Raw genomic sequence first — 13,613 nt, 5'->3', positions numbered from 1 at the left:
AATAAAAATACTCCGCAATATTTTACCTATTTAAGAATACTACGATAAAAGTTGTTTTTATCGTGTATTAGTCAACGACGAAGGTGAAGGTCATTACTTGAGAGGCGTGGATTCTAACAACATGGTGAAAGAAGTTGATGTGAAGGGGTACGAAGAGTACCAGAAAGCTGCCGATGAGAACAAAGACAAGGTCGTCTTTGCTTTGTTCTGTGGCGATGTAGATGATCAAGGGAAGAGCTGGTGTCCCGACTGCGTGGTTGGTAAGGAAATATTATTTGTCCGAACCCAGGCTGAAAGTTGTGAAACATCAACAGTTTCTGAACCCCCGTCCAACGTTGCACCAGAGATATTATATGGTCTCTGGTTGCACCGAGTGTTTGTTGCTGTCGAGATGTTTCACTTGGCATTTGTTCACCGTTCAGACACCGAAAATGTCCCGTCCGATTCGCACTTGATTAGCAGCATTCGTAGTTTATTCGATTTGGAGAACCGACACACACAGGTCATGGACCGTGAAAACGACAAATTATATATGTTCATAATATTCTTTTCACATCACTAAATTCACACACGCTTTTATGAATTTTGGCGCTTTAATATTAATATAGATTCATAGACACCCACTGTTAGCCGAGAGCTAACCTGCAGTCAAGACATAAATCTTCATTTTAATGCAGGGTCATGTCTTGCCTGTATGGCCCGGTCGTAGCTTATGCATGCCTTAGCTTTTATGTGTAGACTCCCAAGTTGAATCGATGAGTTACTGTCTGTGAAAGAACTTTATGTGAGACCAACAAACAGCAAAGAAGTGTGACGTAATTAACAATTGTGAATTACTAGGTTTACAAATCATTACAGTGGACATACTAAATATAGTATGAGTACAAATGAAATGGCAATATAACATGATATTAATACAAACATTAAAACATCCTGAGTACGTTTAGGTAATTTCAATACATTTACAATCTTTCATTTGATCTTTCAGACATTCAATTCACTGAATATATTGGATGGCATAATTTGTGATTATCCCTCAGACTGAGTTAACACATTCAGTTCATTGAGGTATATGATCTCATTCTTCTTGTACTGGCCTGGTTATAACAGAATAATAGAAAGAACAGTAGATATGTTGCTAAGACAGGGTTCCTGTTATTTGCAGCTGAACCGGTTGTGACAAGAAATTTGAAGAGTGCCCCAGATGATGCTATTTTTATCCACTGTAGCGTTGGACCTCGTGATTTGTAAGTATGACCATTTATAATATTACTGGGCCTAGATTTTCGAAGCTCTCTTAGCACTAAGATAGTCTTGAGTTAATGTAATTTATGGCACTTACAACAATCATAGGGCTAAGAGAGCTTTGAAAACCTAGGCCCTGGATGTTTATGACTATTACTTAGGGGGTTTCGTCCACAGATATTTCATATACAAGTACTGGATATTGCTAATTTACTAAGTCTAATCAACCACATGTTCAGTGGGGTAGAGAAGAGCTCAGTTGACTTCTGTGTCACAAGTGTCATCAGGGCTTGATTAAGTGCTTTGTTTCTTGCACTGGTGCAACCCAATATTACAAATGCAACCTAGTTATTTGTTTAACTTGCACCAGGTGCAAGTCAATTTTTGAGAAATATATCAACAATAAATGTAACATTACAAGCATAATTATGTCAGCTCATTTTCTTCTAAACTTTGAATAATTCAATAGCACATTTCTTTCATTACATATTGCAATAAAAGCAGTGCAGTTGGAATTTGGCTGGTGCAACTAGGTTTTTATCTTAGGTTGCACCTGGTGCAAGTATGTTAATGTCTCTTAAATCGAGCCCTGGTCATGTTTTTATTCAAGTCGTGGTAACTTACAGACCAGTCAGCTTTGACCAATGTTCAGTTGTTGCCGTCCACGATGACAATGTTCTCAGGGATATACCTTGAGTCCTGTATTTGAGGGTCCCTTGGAGTCTTACTCTTAATTTTCAGGGGTCCTTGATTACAAAATTGGGGTCCCAGACACTTAAATATTATTATTGATACTGTTAATGTATTGTACATTAACAGTATCAATATACAGTATACTAGTAGACCATAGCATTGAAACGTTTCACTTGGAGTAGATCGTAATTGTGGAATAATTATTGCGCAGTTTTTTAATCAGTTTGAAGATGTTTCATTTTTCGAATGTGTTTCAGCTGGAAAGACAAAAGCAACATCTTCCGCACAGATCCAAAACTTGTGTTGAAGAGTGTTCCCACACTACTGAGACTAGGAAAAGTAAGTATCACTATCAGTTCATATGTTCCTCAAATCTACACTAGGAATCCTTCTTCTTGTTGCTTGGAAACGACATTCACCTATTCCTATTTATTAAGATTGGAAAACTAAATTTTAGTTCTTCTTTCTGATCATTTCATGAGCAGATACTGAAGGGGATGGAGACTGTTAGCTTCATGTGTCAGAAACAATACAAAATTGGCAACTCATTGGTAATTAGTGTTTTGTCTGCATGAATGTTGTTTGTACTTTTTGTCAGTTGTCTCATCAGTATAAGTCAGCTTTGGTTCTTTCGAACATGGGACGGTGGGGTAGCATAGTGGTTAAAGCGTTCACTCGTCACGCCGAAGACCCGGGTTTGATTCCCGACATGGGTACACAGTGTGAAGCCCATTTCTAGTGTCCCCCCACCATGATATTGCTGGAATATTGCTAAAAGCAGCATAAAACTAAACTCACTCACTTACATGTGAGTGAGTGAGTTTAGTTTTACTCCACACTCAGCAATATTCCAGCAATATGGCAGCGGTCTGTAAATAATCGAGTCTGGACCAGCCAATCCAGTGATCAACAGCATGAGCATTGATCTGCGCAATTGGTAACCGATGACATGTGTCAACCAAATCAGCTAGCTTGACCACCTGATACCGTTAGTCGGGTTACTGAAGATCAATATTCTAACCTGGTTCTTCACGGGTCACTTACATTTGAACAAATTATTTCCAGCTAATGGTGTCCTGAGCATGGTCAGTCTGAAAGGTTCTGGGACCCGTTGAAAAAAAGAATGATCCAGATCCTGAATCTTCTTATCCTGATTGGGGGCGGTGGGGTAGCCTAGTGGTTAAAGCGTTGGTTCGTCACGCCGAAGACCCGGGTTCGAATCCCCACATGGGTACAATGAGTGAAGCCCATTTCTGGTGTCCCCCGCCGTGATATTGCTGGAATATTGCTAAAAGCGGCGTAAAACCAAACTCAGTCACTCAGTCAGTCTTATCCTGATTATTTAAAAGATATTGTTTATCTTAAAGTCAATCCACATGAAAAATTTAATCACAACTTGCAAAGTCACAACTAGTCCTGTCTTTAACCTGTCTTGTTTATCGTCCCATAGCTACATAATATCCAGAACATTATACTTCTAAACTATCATATAATACCAAACACTGCTAACATGGCTGAACTAGAACATGAATATGAAAATAGGTTGTGATCAGCTTATTATGAAGTGATTGTATTGTCCGGTAACAATATAACCATAAATTCCCATTTTGACTGTTGTATGTCAAGTGGGTATGATAAACAGGTTCGGTGTAAGTTACATGATTTAGGGCTTCCAAGTATCAGTGAAAATGGACAAGATCAACAGTGATCAGAGATTGGTAGATCGGCATTCTAGAAGTTGTTGAGTCAAACATGAAATATTGCTCTATGCAATAAACAAGAAGTTGTCATCCATTAAGTTGCATACTGTCCTTAGTGATAAGAGAACCGTTAGCTTTATATCTTGATGGGCTTTGTTGGTAAGTTTACAGATATTTTGTACTAGATGCCTGGCAGGCCTCATTTATGATGTCCATTTTGTTGTCAAAGTTTTGTTATGGACAATGTCATCTCCATCAGAAACATATTCCAACTAATGAGCTTTTTGTGAACCAACATTTACAATGCCTCTTCTGATAAAGGCAGTTCATTGTAGGTGGTTGAAGAAAGTAATGATCATTTATAACTTTTACTACTGCTACTAATCAACATGATGAATGAAAAACAAACTCATATGTCAGATGCTTGATTGGCATTTTAGGAGATGCTATTTGATGAACATAGAGATTTTTCTGGGTTACATCTTCTTTTTATTCTTGAGTACAACGTTTTAGGGCTTGTTCTGGCCCCATCATCAGGTAAAACTGTTTTACCTGATGATGGGGCCAGAACAAGCCCTGAAGCATTGTACTCAAGAATAAAAAGATGTAACCCAGAGAAATCTCTATGTACAAACTCATATGTCACATTGCAAAACGGTACTAAAAGATAAGTGTATTTTTTGTGAGAATAAAGATTGATGTACATATTATTCACCATTTATTATGAACAGCAGTGATAAATCTTTTTTTCTTTTGCTTAATTGTAAAACACATTCTGCACCCCACCCCCACAAATTTTTGACAAAGCATTTTTTTCTTCTTTCTAATTTCAAGCGTTTTTGTTAAAATAAACCAATGTGGCAAACATCTTAGCTAACTTTGGTCTTTCAACCCACAGAAAGTTGACACAATGTTACATAACAGATGTATTCTTCAAGTCAGCACTAACATCACACTTGTGTCAGGTATATTTTTCGGTATCTAATACAAATTGGGCCTGGCATCGGCGAAATACAAGTCACCACACCAAACCCATAACTGTTAACTAAAACCTATTGACCAAATTGGGGTAACTCTTATTTTTGAACTTTTACTGCAGACTTGAGGCCAAATAGTGGCGTAGCTTTAAGTAGCTCTAAGTATTTGTTTCTTTATATACATCGAACCATGGGGTAGCCTAGTGGTTAAAGTGTTTGCTTGTCACGCTGAAGACCTGGGTTCGATTCCCCACATGGGCACAATGCCTGAAGCCCATATCTGGTGTCCCATACCATGATATTACTGGAATATTGCTAAAAGCAGTGTAAAACTAAACTCACACTATGTATTTGTTTCTTTATATATATCGAGCAGTGGGGTAGCCTAGTGGTTAAAGTGTTTGCTTGTCACACTGAAGACCTGGGTTCGATTCCCCACATGGGTACAAAGTTTGAAGCCCATTTCTGGTGTTCCCTGACGTAATATTGCTGGAATATGGCTAAAAGCAGCGTAAAACTAAACTCACTATCTCACTCTATATACATTTTGTATTTGTCTGCTTCAGCCCCGGAGACTGGAGGAGGAACAGTGTGCGAAGGATGACTTGGTCCAGATGCTGTTAGAGGAGGACTGATTCTGATTTAACCAGACTCTGATATGATATGATATGTTTGTGGATCAAAGACTCTGATGTATTACATTGTCCAGCTTGATATTCAGAAGAAATGGGTGCTATCTGACATGGAACTTCAGAAAAGTTTGTTCTCCTAATGGTGTGAAATGTGGAACAGACATAAGATGATTGAAATTGTTGTGTTTTCTCTTAATAATGTTATAAGACAACTTCCAATGTAACATCAATAAACATCATCCTTTAAATTTTATTGTATCATTTTTGCTCATAAATATACTAAGCTGTCACCATGGTTACACACTCTTTTCCCTAATTGTTCTACAAGATGCTTTGAGATATATCCCTTTCCAAAAATTCTCAGCCTAACTTAAAAGGATATACAGTGAATCTGTCGCTGTTTGCAGATATGAGTACAATAACTTCTTTGAAGTTGTTGTTTTGAAAAAAGAGGAAAGTTCTACGGATATACAACTCCTTCATTATTATTATGAGTGACGTCTCGGTCTATAGTCCGTTTGGCTCAAAAGCAAACCGATGAATTGCAATCTAACTAGAAAACTTATAAACATAAAATACTCAATGAAACACTGATCATAATCAAAACGTCAGACCAACTCTGTGAGGTTTTTGCAGAATTTATGTCCTAAAAATTAAAAAGTTGTTTAACAAACTATCATTAAAATATTGACACAGTTCACTATTTGTTACGGGGGAGGAGTGCAGAGAAAGGGACAGCCAGGTGTGCGAGAAAGGATGGAGATGGCACAGCACAGGTTAATGAATCAATAACTTTGTCGGCACGTGCTTCTCTAACACCTGGCTGTCCCTTTCTCTGCACTCCTCCCTCGTAAAGTTGGGTCGACAAAATACTAACTGTTCACCTGTCTTTGAATCTGGAGTTATGTTCTGTTACATTCACATTTAATACGTGAGTAATGAGTGAATTTTTTTTTTAAAAATACAATCTTTAAATTCTCAATAATTTCTGGTTGTACTGTAGTTGGTTTGGTTGTTGTTTAACATCACACTCAGCAATATTCCATCAATATGGTGGCAGCCTGTAAATAATTGAGTCTGGACCAGACAATCCAGTGATCAACACCACAAGCATCGTTCTACCTGTTGGAATAGGATGAGGTATCAATCTAGCCTTACGATCCGTTAGTGATCTCTTAGAGGGGCGGTGGGGTAGCCTAATGGTTAAAGCGTTGACTCGTCACGCCGATGACCCGGGTTCGAATCTCCACATTGGCACAATGTGTGAAGCCCATTTCTGGTGTCCCCCACTGTGATGTTGCTGGAATATTGCTAAAAGCGGCGTAAAAACCAAACTCAGTCAGTCAGTCATCTCTTAGAACATGCATCGGTTGCTGAAGACCAATTCTAATGCGGATCTTCGCGGATCTCATATAGCTAATACAAGATTGGAAGAGAAAGCCTTGAGGATTAAGATGGTTCAGGAAGGTCTTCAACCTGTCACCTCCCAGGAAAATGTTGATAAGATATGATTAAGGATGATCACATTAACATACCACCCATTGTATAGCTAATAAGCTCGCAGAAGAGAGTTGAGAACATTTTCAGGATGGAGATGAGGTGAGGTGAAATTGGGTTTTACGTCGTTCTTGAGAATATTTCGTTCATATTATGACGTGCATGCATGTGTATGTGTATGTGTGCGGCTGCTTGTACTAGCCCAGACTGAAGCTGGTTTTATAGTGCTAGTTCACTGAGATACCATGCCGCAGTGAAGCATGAATACCCCACTCAGACACATTATACTGACTCCGAGCCGACCAGACCTTGTTGTACCCATTAATGCCAAGCGCCAGGCAGGGACCAACAAGTACCATATTTTAACGTCTTTTGGTATGACGCAGTCGGGGATCGAACCCGCGACCTTCCGCTCTTCGGGTGGACGTTCTACCCACTACACCACGGAGGTGGTCCTTTCAGGATGGAACTTATACATAACAAAAGTGTCACAACTCAGGGTCCCAAAGGGTGAACACACAATTAAAGCAATGGAAACATCATGAACCATCTACAGAAGGGGAAGACAATGTCTTCAATCAAGTGGCAAGGTCATGGCCAAATGGTCGATATTTATTGCGAAACCTTGTCCAAGTTTTGCTGGCATGTACTTTTAAAGGGCTTATCAATGAATGTTCATGCCAAAGTACTGCCCAAGGCATAGGAAATTGAATGTTTATAAAAGAATTACAAACTGCTGGGTTGAACATGACATTGTGCTTTCTCAGTTGAATAGTTGACAATGAAACATGTTATCATTGTAATTCCTGAATCCACAAAACACGCTAAAGTATATTGCTGACAGAGTGTTTATTCACAAAAGCAAAGGTCGCCCTTCAATACAGGTATTTACTGTTTGTTGTTTAACACCGCAGTCAGCAATATGCCAGCTATTCCGTGTTAGCATGTAAATAGTTGAACAGACAATCCAGTGATCAACATCAGTAGCATCGATCTATGCAATTGTGATATGGTTTCACCGTGTAAATGTTTCCCCAAAGGTTCAATGCCACTGTGTCAAACCTAATCGGCATCATGAAGTTACCAGAAATGTTTTCCCACACTGACACCACTGTGATGCTTCATGTCTGAGTGAGTGAGTGAGTGAGTGAGGTTTTACGCCAAACTCAGCAATATTCAAGCTATATGGCGGTGGTCTGTTAAATAAATGAGCCAACAGCATGAGCATCAATGTTGATCACTGGATTGTCTGGTCCAGACAATATTATTTCCGAAGACTATATGGCTATGTAAATGTCACTACACTTGTAAGCTTTGGCGTTAGTGCTAACAACTGAAGATTTCTGAAGGTTGCTTGATTGCGCAAGTGCCTTTGCACACTCACCATACTGATCGGACTTAATGCCATTTAAACATTTCATGTGCATCTTGCGGTTGCTCGATTGTGTAGGTGTCTTTCCATAGTCACCCAAAAAATTACATTTGACACCACTGTGGCATTTCATGTGTGTCTTGAGGTTGCTCGACTGTGCAAACGCCTTCCCACACTCACAGCACTGGAATGGTTTAACGCCATTGTGACACCTCATGTGCGTCTTCAGGTTGCCGAACTGTGCAAACGCCTTCCCCCGCAGTCTATACACTTAAAAGGTTTGTCCCCACTGTGACACCTCATGTGTTGCTCCAGGTCAGACAGTTCTGTAAACGATCTCCTACACTCAGTACATTTATATAATATGATGCCACTATGATGTTTCAAGTGCATCTTGAGGGTGTATGGTCGTGTAAATTCTTTCCCACACGTATCACATTTGTGAAGCTTTGCCACAATGTGACATCTCGAGTGAAAAATGAGGCTGTCCGATTCTTCAAATTCTTGCCCGCACTTGTCACACCTATAAGGAGGAGCATCGATGTGACACTGCCGATTATGCTTCTGGTCACATGACTCCTTAGATTCTTGCCTGCTCTCATCACTCCGTATTACTCTTGGCATCAATGTGACTCTGCCGATAATGCTTCAGGTCACATGACTCTTTAGATTCTTGCCTGCTCTCATCACACGTATTACTCTTGGCATCAATGTGACTCTGCCGATGATGCTTCTGGTCACATGACTCTTTAAATTCTTTTCCACACTCGTCATACTTATAAGGCTTGGCATCGCTGTGAAACTGCTCATGTGTTTTCAGGTCACATGACTCAAGAAATTCTTGCCCACACCTATCAGACTTGGCATCATTGTGACAATGAATATGCTGCTTCAGGTCACATGACTCTGAAAATTCTTTCCCATACTCATCGCATTTATAAGGCTTGGCTTCACATGGACCGTCACTCTCACCACATGTATTGCTCTTGGCGTCCATGTGACACAGCATGTGTTTCTGTAAACTACGTGATGCCACGAACACCTTCCCACACTCACCACACTCGAACGGCCTGACAACACTATGGCTCCTCATGTGTGTCTGAACATTTCCTGATTTTGCAAATGTCTTCCCGCACTCACCACACTCGTACGGTTTGATTCCCGTGTGACCCATCATGTGCTGTTTCAAACTACCCGATATCACAAACGCCATCGCACATTCAGAACATTTGTAAGGTTTAATACCACTGTGGCTCCTCATGTGTATCCGAAGGGCTCCTGATTGTGCAAATGCCTTTCCACACTCGCCACACTGATAAGGTCGGACTCCATTGTGATACCTCATGTGCATTTTAAGCTCAGAAGCTATCACAAAGCTTTTCCCACACTCATTACACTTATGTGATCTGATGTCACTGTGATATCTCATGTGTTTCCGCAAATAAGCTTCTTGTACAAATGTTTTCTCACACTCAGTGCACTCAAAAGGTTTTACCCCGTGAAGTCTGACATGTTGTTCAAGGTCACGTGTCTTTGTAAATGTTTTCTTACATTCCTTACAAGGAATAGGCTCAACTCCACTGTGATGGTTCATGTGTTTCTGGAGGTGTCCTAGCTGTGTGTATGTTTTCCCACACTCTGTACAAGAATAAGGTCTTTCGCCAGTGTGATGTCTCATATGAGTCTTCAGGTGGCCTAATTGTGTAAATGTTTTCTCACATTCCGTACAAGGATAAGGTCTTACTCCACTGTGAAGCCTCATGTGTGTCTTTAGGTGACCAAGTTCAGTGAAAGTTTTCTCACATTCTGTACATGAATGCGGTCTTTCTCCGCTGTGAAGCATCATGTGTGACTTCAGGGTTCCTAATCGCGTAAATGTTTTCTTGCATTCTCTGCAAGAAAACGGTCTTACTCCATTGTGATGCCTCATGTGTGTCTTCAAGTGGGCTGATTGTGTAAATGTTATCCCGCACTCTTTACATGGAAAAGCCTGGGTTTCTTTGTGAAGCGTCATGTGTGATTTCAGTTTACTTTGAGCATTGAATTCTTCCCCACATTTGTCACATTGAAAAATTTGCTCATCGTTCTGCTGTTTGTTAATGCCCTTTCCATCACTCTTCTGTTTCTTGGGACTATTTGTTTCTGTTGACGCTTCTTCACATCCAGTGTTTCTGTCCTCATTCATGTCACTGTTGTTGTCCTCCTCTTCACGCTCTGTCTTCACCACAATGTCAGGGCTGTTAATGCCCTCTGCGTCACTCTTCTGTTTCTTGGGACTATTTGTTTCTGTTGACTCTTCTTCACATCCAGTGTTTCTGTCCTCATTCATGTCACTGTTGTTGTCCTCTTCTTCAGGCTCTGTCTTCACCATAACGTCAGAACTGTTAATGCCCTTTGCGTCACTCTTCTGTTTCTCTATCTCCTCAAAAAACTCATGGATGTTAACGCCCTGAGTGTTTACTATGAACCTCAACTTAGCTGTCAGTCTCCCTCCATGCATCTTCTCCAGATGTTTCCACAACAACACCACAGATGAGAAACCAAGGTCACAGGTATCACATGGGTACATATCTGGAAGTAGAAAGTCAAGATGAAACACATAGAAATATTTGTTAGTAGTTGCGGGAAGGTTTTTACTCATACAACTACTGGCAAAGTCCCTCTGGATGAGTGTTGATGGACAAGTTCTGCGCCTCCCTTACGAGGAACTGCAAACCGAGGAAGGCTGTGTGTGTGTGTTTGTGTGTGTGTTTTGTTTTGTGTGTGTGTGTTTTGTGTTTGTGTGTATGTGTGTGTAGAAGCATGTACAACGTGAATGAATCAAACTCCCCTCAAGATAAAAGGTACAAAGTAAGTGACAAGCAGCTTGTAATGTTTACGATAAATTCCTCCAGAATTACTTCACCAGTCCTTGAGTAAAAAGGTGCATTTCCATTGAATTAACCTTAGTTATGGTTTTAAGCACGTAAACAACGAGGAATTGTAGACAGGATGGAGCTGATGGCCTGAGGGTAAAATCACACCCCTTGTTTTTCGGGTTGTCTACCAAAGTTGAAATTGCCATTTTGCATCGGACCCTTGAAGAACCTTGTTAGAATTGGTCTTAAGCAACCCATGTATGTTGTAAGTGGCAACTAATGGCATCATGCCAAAACCTGATTAAGGCATCTATTGCTGTACAACTAGTGCCCTCAGTGAAAGCTGAACTTGTTTCTTTTCTAATACTGTTTACCTTCTGTGTGGCCCTCCGTAAGTTTAAGTTGCCTCTTGATACCAAGGTTCTTAGCATACTTGTGTCCATACCATACAAGCAGCTCGGAACCCACACCAATCTCCTTGTACACTCTGTAGTAGATATGACCTTTGTATTGAAATGCTGTCAGATTCTGTTCCTCCTCTGTACGAGCACAGTTGACATATCTCATCCAGTTGGCCGTGCTGCAGTTGTGGCCATCCACAAAGTGGGAAGGTTGTCCATCTGTGTGTATCTGGATGAAAGAACGTAGGACATAACAAGGGGTGCTGTGGTGCAGACTTTGTATTTCCGTGCGTGCGTGCGTGCGTGTGGATTGCATGCATGAGTCTTGGGAAGTGGGACGGTTGTCCATGTGCGTATCTTCCCAAAAGACAGACCTCCTAAAAGATAGACCGCTTGAAACAACACATTTTATGGTTGGTTGCATAAGGCTTAATGAAGCTGTACCCCCTTGATAATAATGGTATGTGACCAGATAAAGACAACATTAGGTATTAACTATAGTTTTATCAAGTCATGTAATGAATTATGATTTTTATCCATGTGTGTGTATCTAGAAAAAAGGGAATATAAATGAAAATGAATGATAAAACCCCTTTTAGCCTACAATGTTTTCTTGTACATTTGTGATAATCCTGTGACATGCGTGAACTCTTCCCACTGAATAATATTCAATTATTCTACAAAATCTGGAATACTGTATCACTGTTCCAGAATTGGAAGTGCCATCTTGATTTATAATACACATGTTACATGGATGTGTTAGATCTTCGTGGAGAAAGTTTGAGTAGCATCACAATGTCATCCATTACGACACAATACAAAGTAGGATACAATTATTACAGGACAAAGGCACAATGCAGTTGGTCAGCAAGCATGGGCATCGGATGACCAACCTCCAGCGAAGAAAACCTACACCGATCAGCTGATCTATAAACTACATTAAACCTCAGGTAGGTGGGCTGGCAGTGACTTCATATTTCAAAAGTTAAAATCTGTGTTAAATGCAATGATTATTGACATTAATAGCATATTTCTATCGTTTCTCACAGTACTTTAGAACCAAACATACTTGCCAGCTGTATCCTGATCTTTGAGCAGTGGCCTCATCTTTGATTGTGTCTCCCTCATACGGCCCAAAGCAGGTGCGTGGAACCAAGTCCTGAGATGCCCAAACTCCAAGTCCAGCTCCTGGGATTCCAGACTCCTCAATCTCTAGACCAATGGGCATTGTTTTCCATGCCCTGTCCAAGCGTCCTGGTGTTTCCTGAAAACATGCCCCATTTAAAAAATTGTAAACATGTCTGCCTCCAAAATAAGCTTGTCACCATGTCACTGTCTGACATTCACGTCAGTCCATTTTGTATCAGCATTATAGGCATTTGTTGTTCGTATTCTGTCATAATTGCTTGCACTTCTGGAAAATCTTTCCAAACAAATTTTGATGTTTTTAACATGTTTATACAGCTATACACTCCAATAGTTTCACTGAAAGTATCTCAATTGAAAATAGAGTCAGTGGGGTAGCCAAGTGGTTAAAACATTACCTCGTCGCGACGAAAACCCAGGTTTCGAATCCCCACATTGGTACAACGTGTGAAGCCCATTTCTGGTGTTCCTTGCCGTGATATTGCTGGAATATTGCTAAAAGAGGCGTAAAACTAAACTCACTCACTCACTTCACTGAAAATGTAGTAATTTCAAAATGTGTCATATCCTGTCAAATGTTGATCCCATTCTAGAGGCTATGAGAGTTTTATTAGCAGCAATGCTATAGGGTTTTACCATTTCTAAATGACCATTATTATCAAACATCATCATGATAAATACCTGTGTGTCTGCAACTATGAGGAGAGGTCCATGTACTGTACAGTCCCCTTCATAGTCCTTGCTGCAAAACAAGAAGACATGGTCATCAATATCCCCGCCACTGTGTTCTGTTCCTATTTGGTTCCTGTTTTTTAACTCCACCATGACATTCATGTCCTGAAAACATACCACATTTGGTTTCCCTATCTACAGCAGTTTCTGAGAAAATCTGTCCCCATTGGGGATACTGTGATAAGTCAAGAAATGCATGACAAGGGCTAACTCTGTAACAAATTGTAACACGGTTTCCATTTTCGAACTCCATCAAGGCATTCATGTGCTGAAAACACATGCCAAATTTGGTTTCCCTATCTATAATGTTTTTGAGAAAATCTGTCCCCATCATCTTGGACAGATGGATGGATGGAGCTC

General features: G+C 40.3%; 2 protein-coding genes across 2 annotated transcripts; one reads left to right on the top strand and one right to left on the bottom strand.

Moving 5' to 3' along the window:
• Positions 1 to 69: 69 nt before the first annotated feature.
• Positions 70 to 5,495, top strand: LOC124280854 (thioredoxin domain-containing protein 17-like). Its single transcript, XM_046716844.1, has 4 exons — positions 70 to 260; positions 1,166 to 1,247; positions 2,196 to 2,277; positions 5,182 to 5,495. Exons 1-4 carry the CDS (start codon positions 122 to 124, stop codon positions 5,248 to 5,250), a joined length of 372 nt encoding a protein of 123 aa, XP_046572800.1. The 5' UTR covers positions 70 to 121; the 3' UTR covers positions 5,251 to 5,495.
• A 3,092-nt stretch (positions 5,496 to 8,587) lies between these two features.
• LOC124280852 (zinc finger protein 665-like) lies at positions 8,588 to 13,262 on the bottom strand. Its single transcript, XM_046716842.1, has 4 exons — positions 13,203 to 13,262; positions 12,445 to 12,639; positions 11,349 to 11,604; positions 8,588 to 10,687 (listed from the first exon to the last, which is right to left on the bottom strand). The coding sequence occupies exons 2-4, from the start codon at positions 12,601 to 12,603 to the stop codon at positions 8,718 to 8,720; spliced, it is 2,385 nt and encodes a 794-aa protein (XP_046572798.1). The 5' UTR covers positions 12,604 to 12,639; positions 13,203 to 13,262; the 3' UTR covers positions 8,588 to 8,717.
• Between the last annotated feature and the right edge of the window lie 351 nt (positions 13,263 to 13,613).

Source organism: Haliotis rubra, unplaced genomic scaffold (genome assembly GCF_003918875.1).
Source record: "Haliotis rubra isolate DU_JTF1 unplaced genomic scaffold, ASM391887v1 Scf275, whole genome shotgun sequence".
NCBI lineage: Eukaryota > Metazoa > Mollusca > Gastropoda > Lepetellida > Haliotidae > Haliotis > Haliotis rubra.
Note: the sequence above shows the minus strand (reverse complement) of the source record. Positions and strands in the feature narration are given on the sequence as shown.

Excerpts from the sequence above, each read along its gene's own strand:
- LOC124280852 (XM_046716842.1), bottom strand. The coding sequence starts at position 12,603 with ATGCCCATTGGTCTAGAGATTGAGGAGTCTGGAATCCCAGGAGCTGGA. Across the intron at positions 11,605-12,444 it reads GATCAGGATACAGCTGGCAA|ATACACACAGATGGACAACC; the intron begins GTATGTTTGGTT and ends TCTTTCATCCAG. Across the intron at positions 10,688-11,348 it reads TACGGAGGGCCACACAGAAG|ATATGTACCCATGTGATACC; the intron begins GTAAACAGTATT and ends TTCTACTTCCAG.
- LOC124280854 (XM_046716844.1), top strand. The coding sequence starts at position 122 with ATGGTGAAAGAAGTTGATGTGAAGGGGTACGAAGAGTACCAGAAAGCT. Across the intron at positions 261-1,165 it reads GTGTCCCGACTGCGTGGTTG|CTGAACCGGTTGTGACAAGA; the intron begins GTAAGGAAATAT and ends TGTTATTTGCAG. Across the intron at positions 2,278-5,181 it reads CACTACTGAGACTAGGAAAA|CCCCGGAGACTGGAGGAGGA; the intron begins GTAAGTATCACT and ends TGTCTGCTTCAG.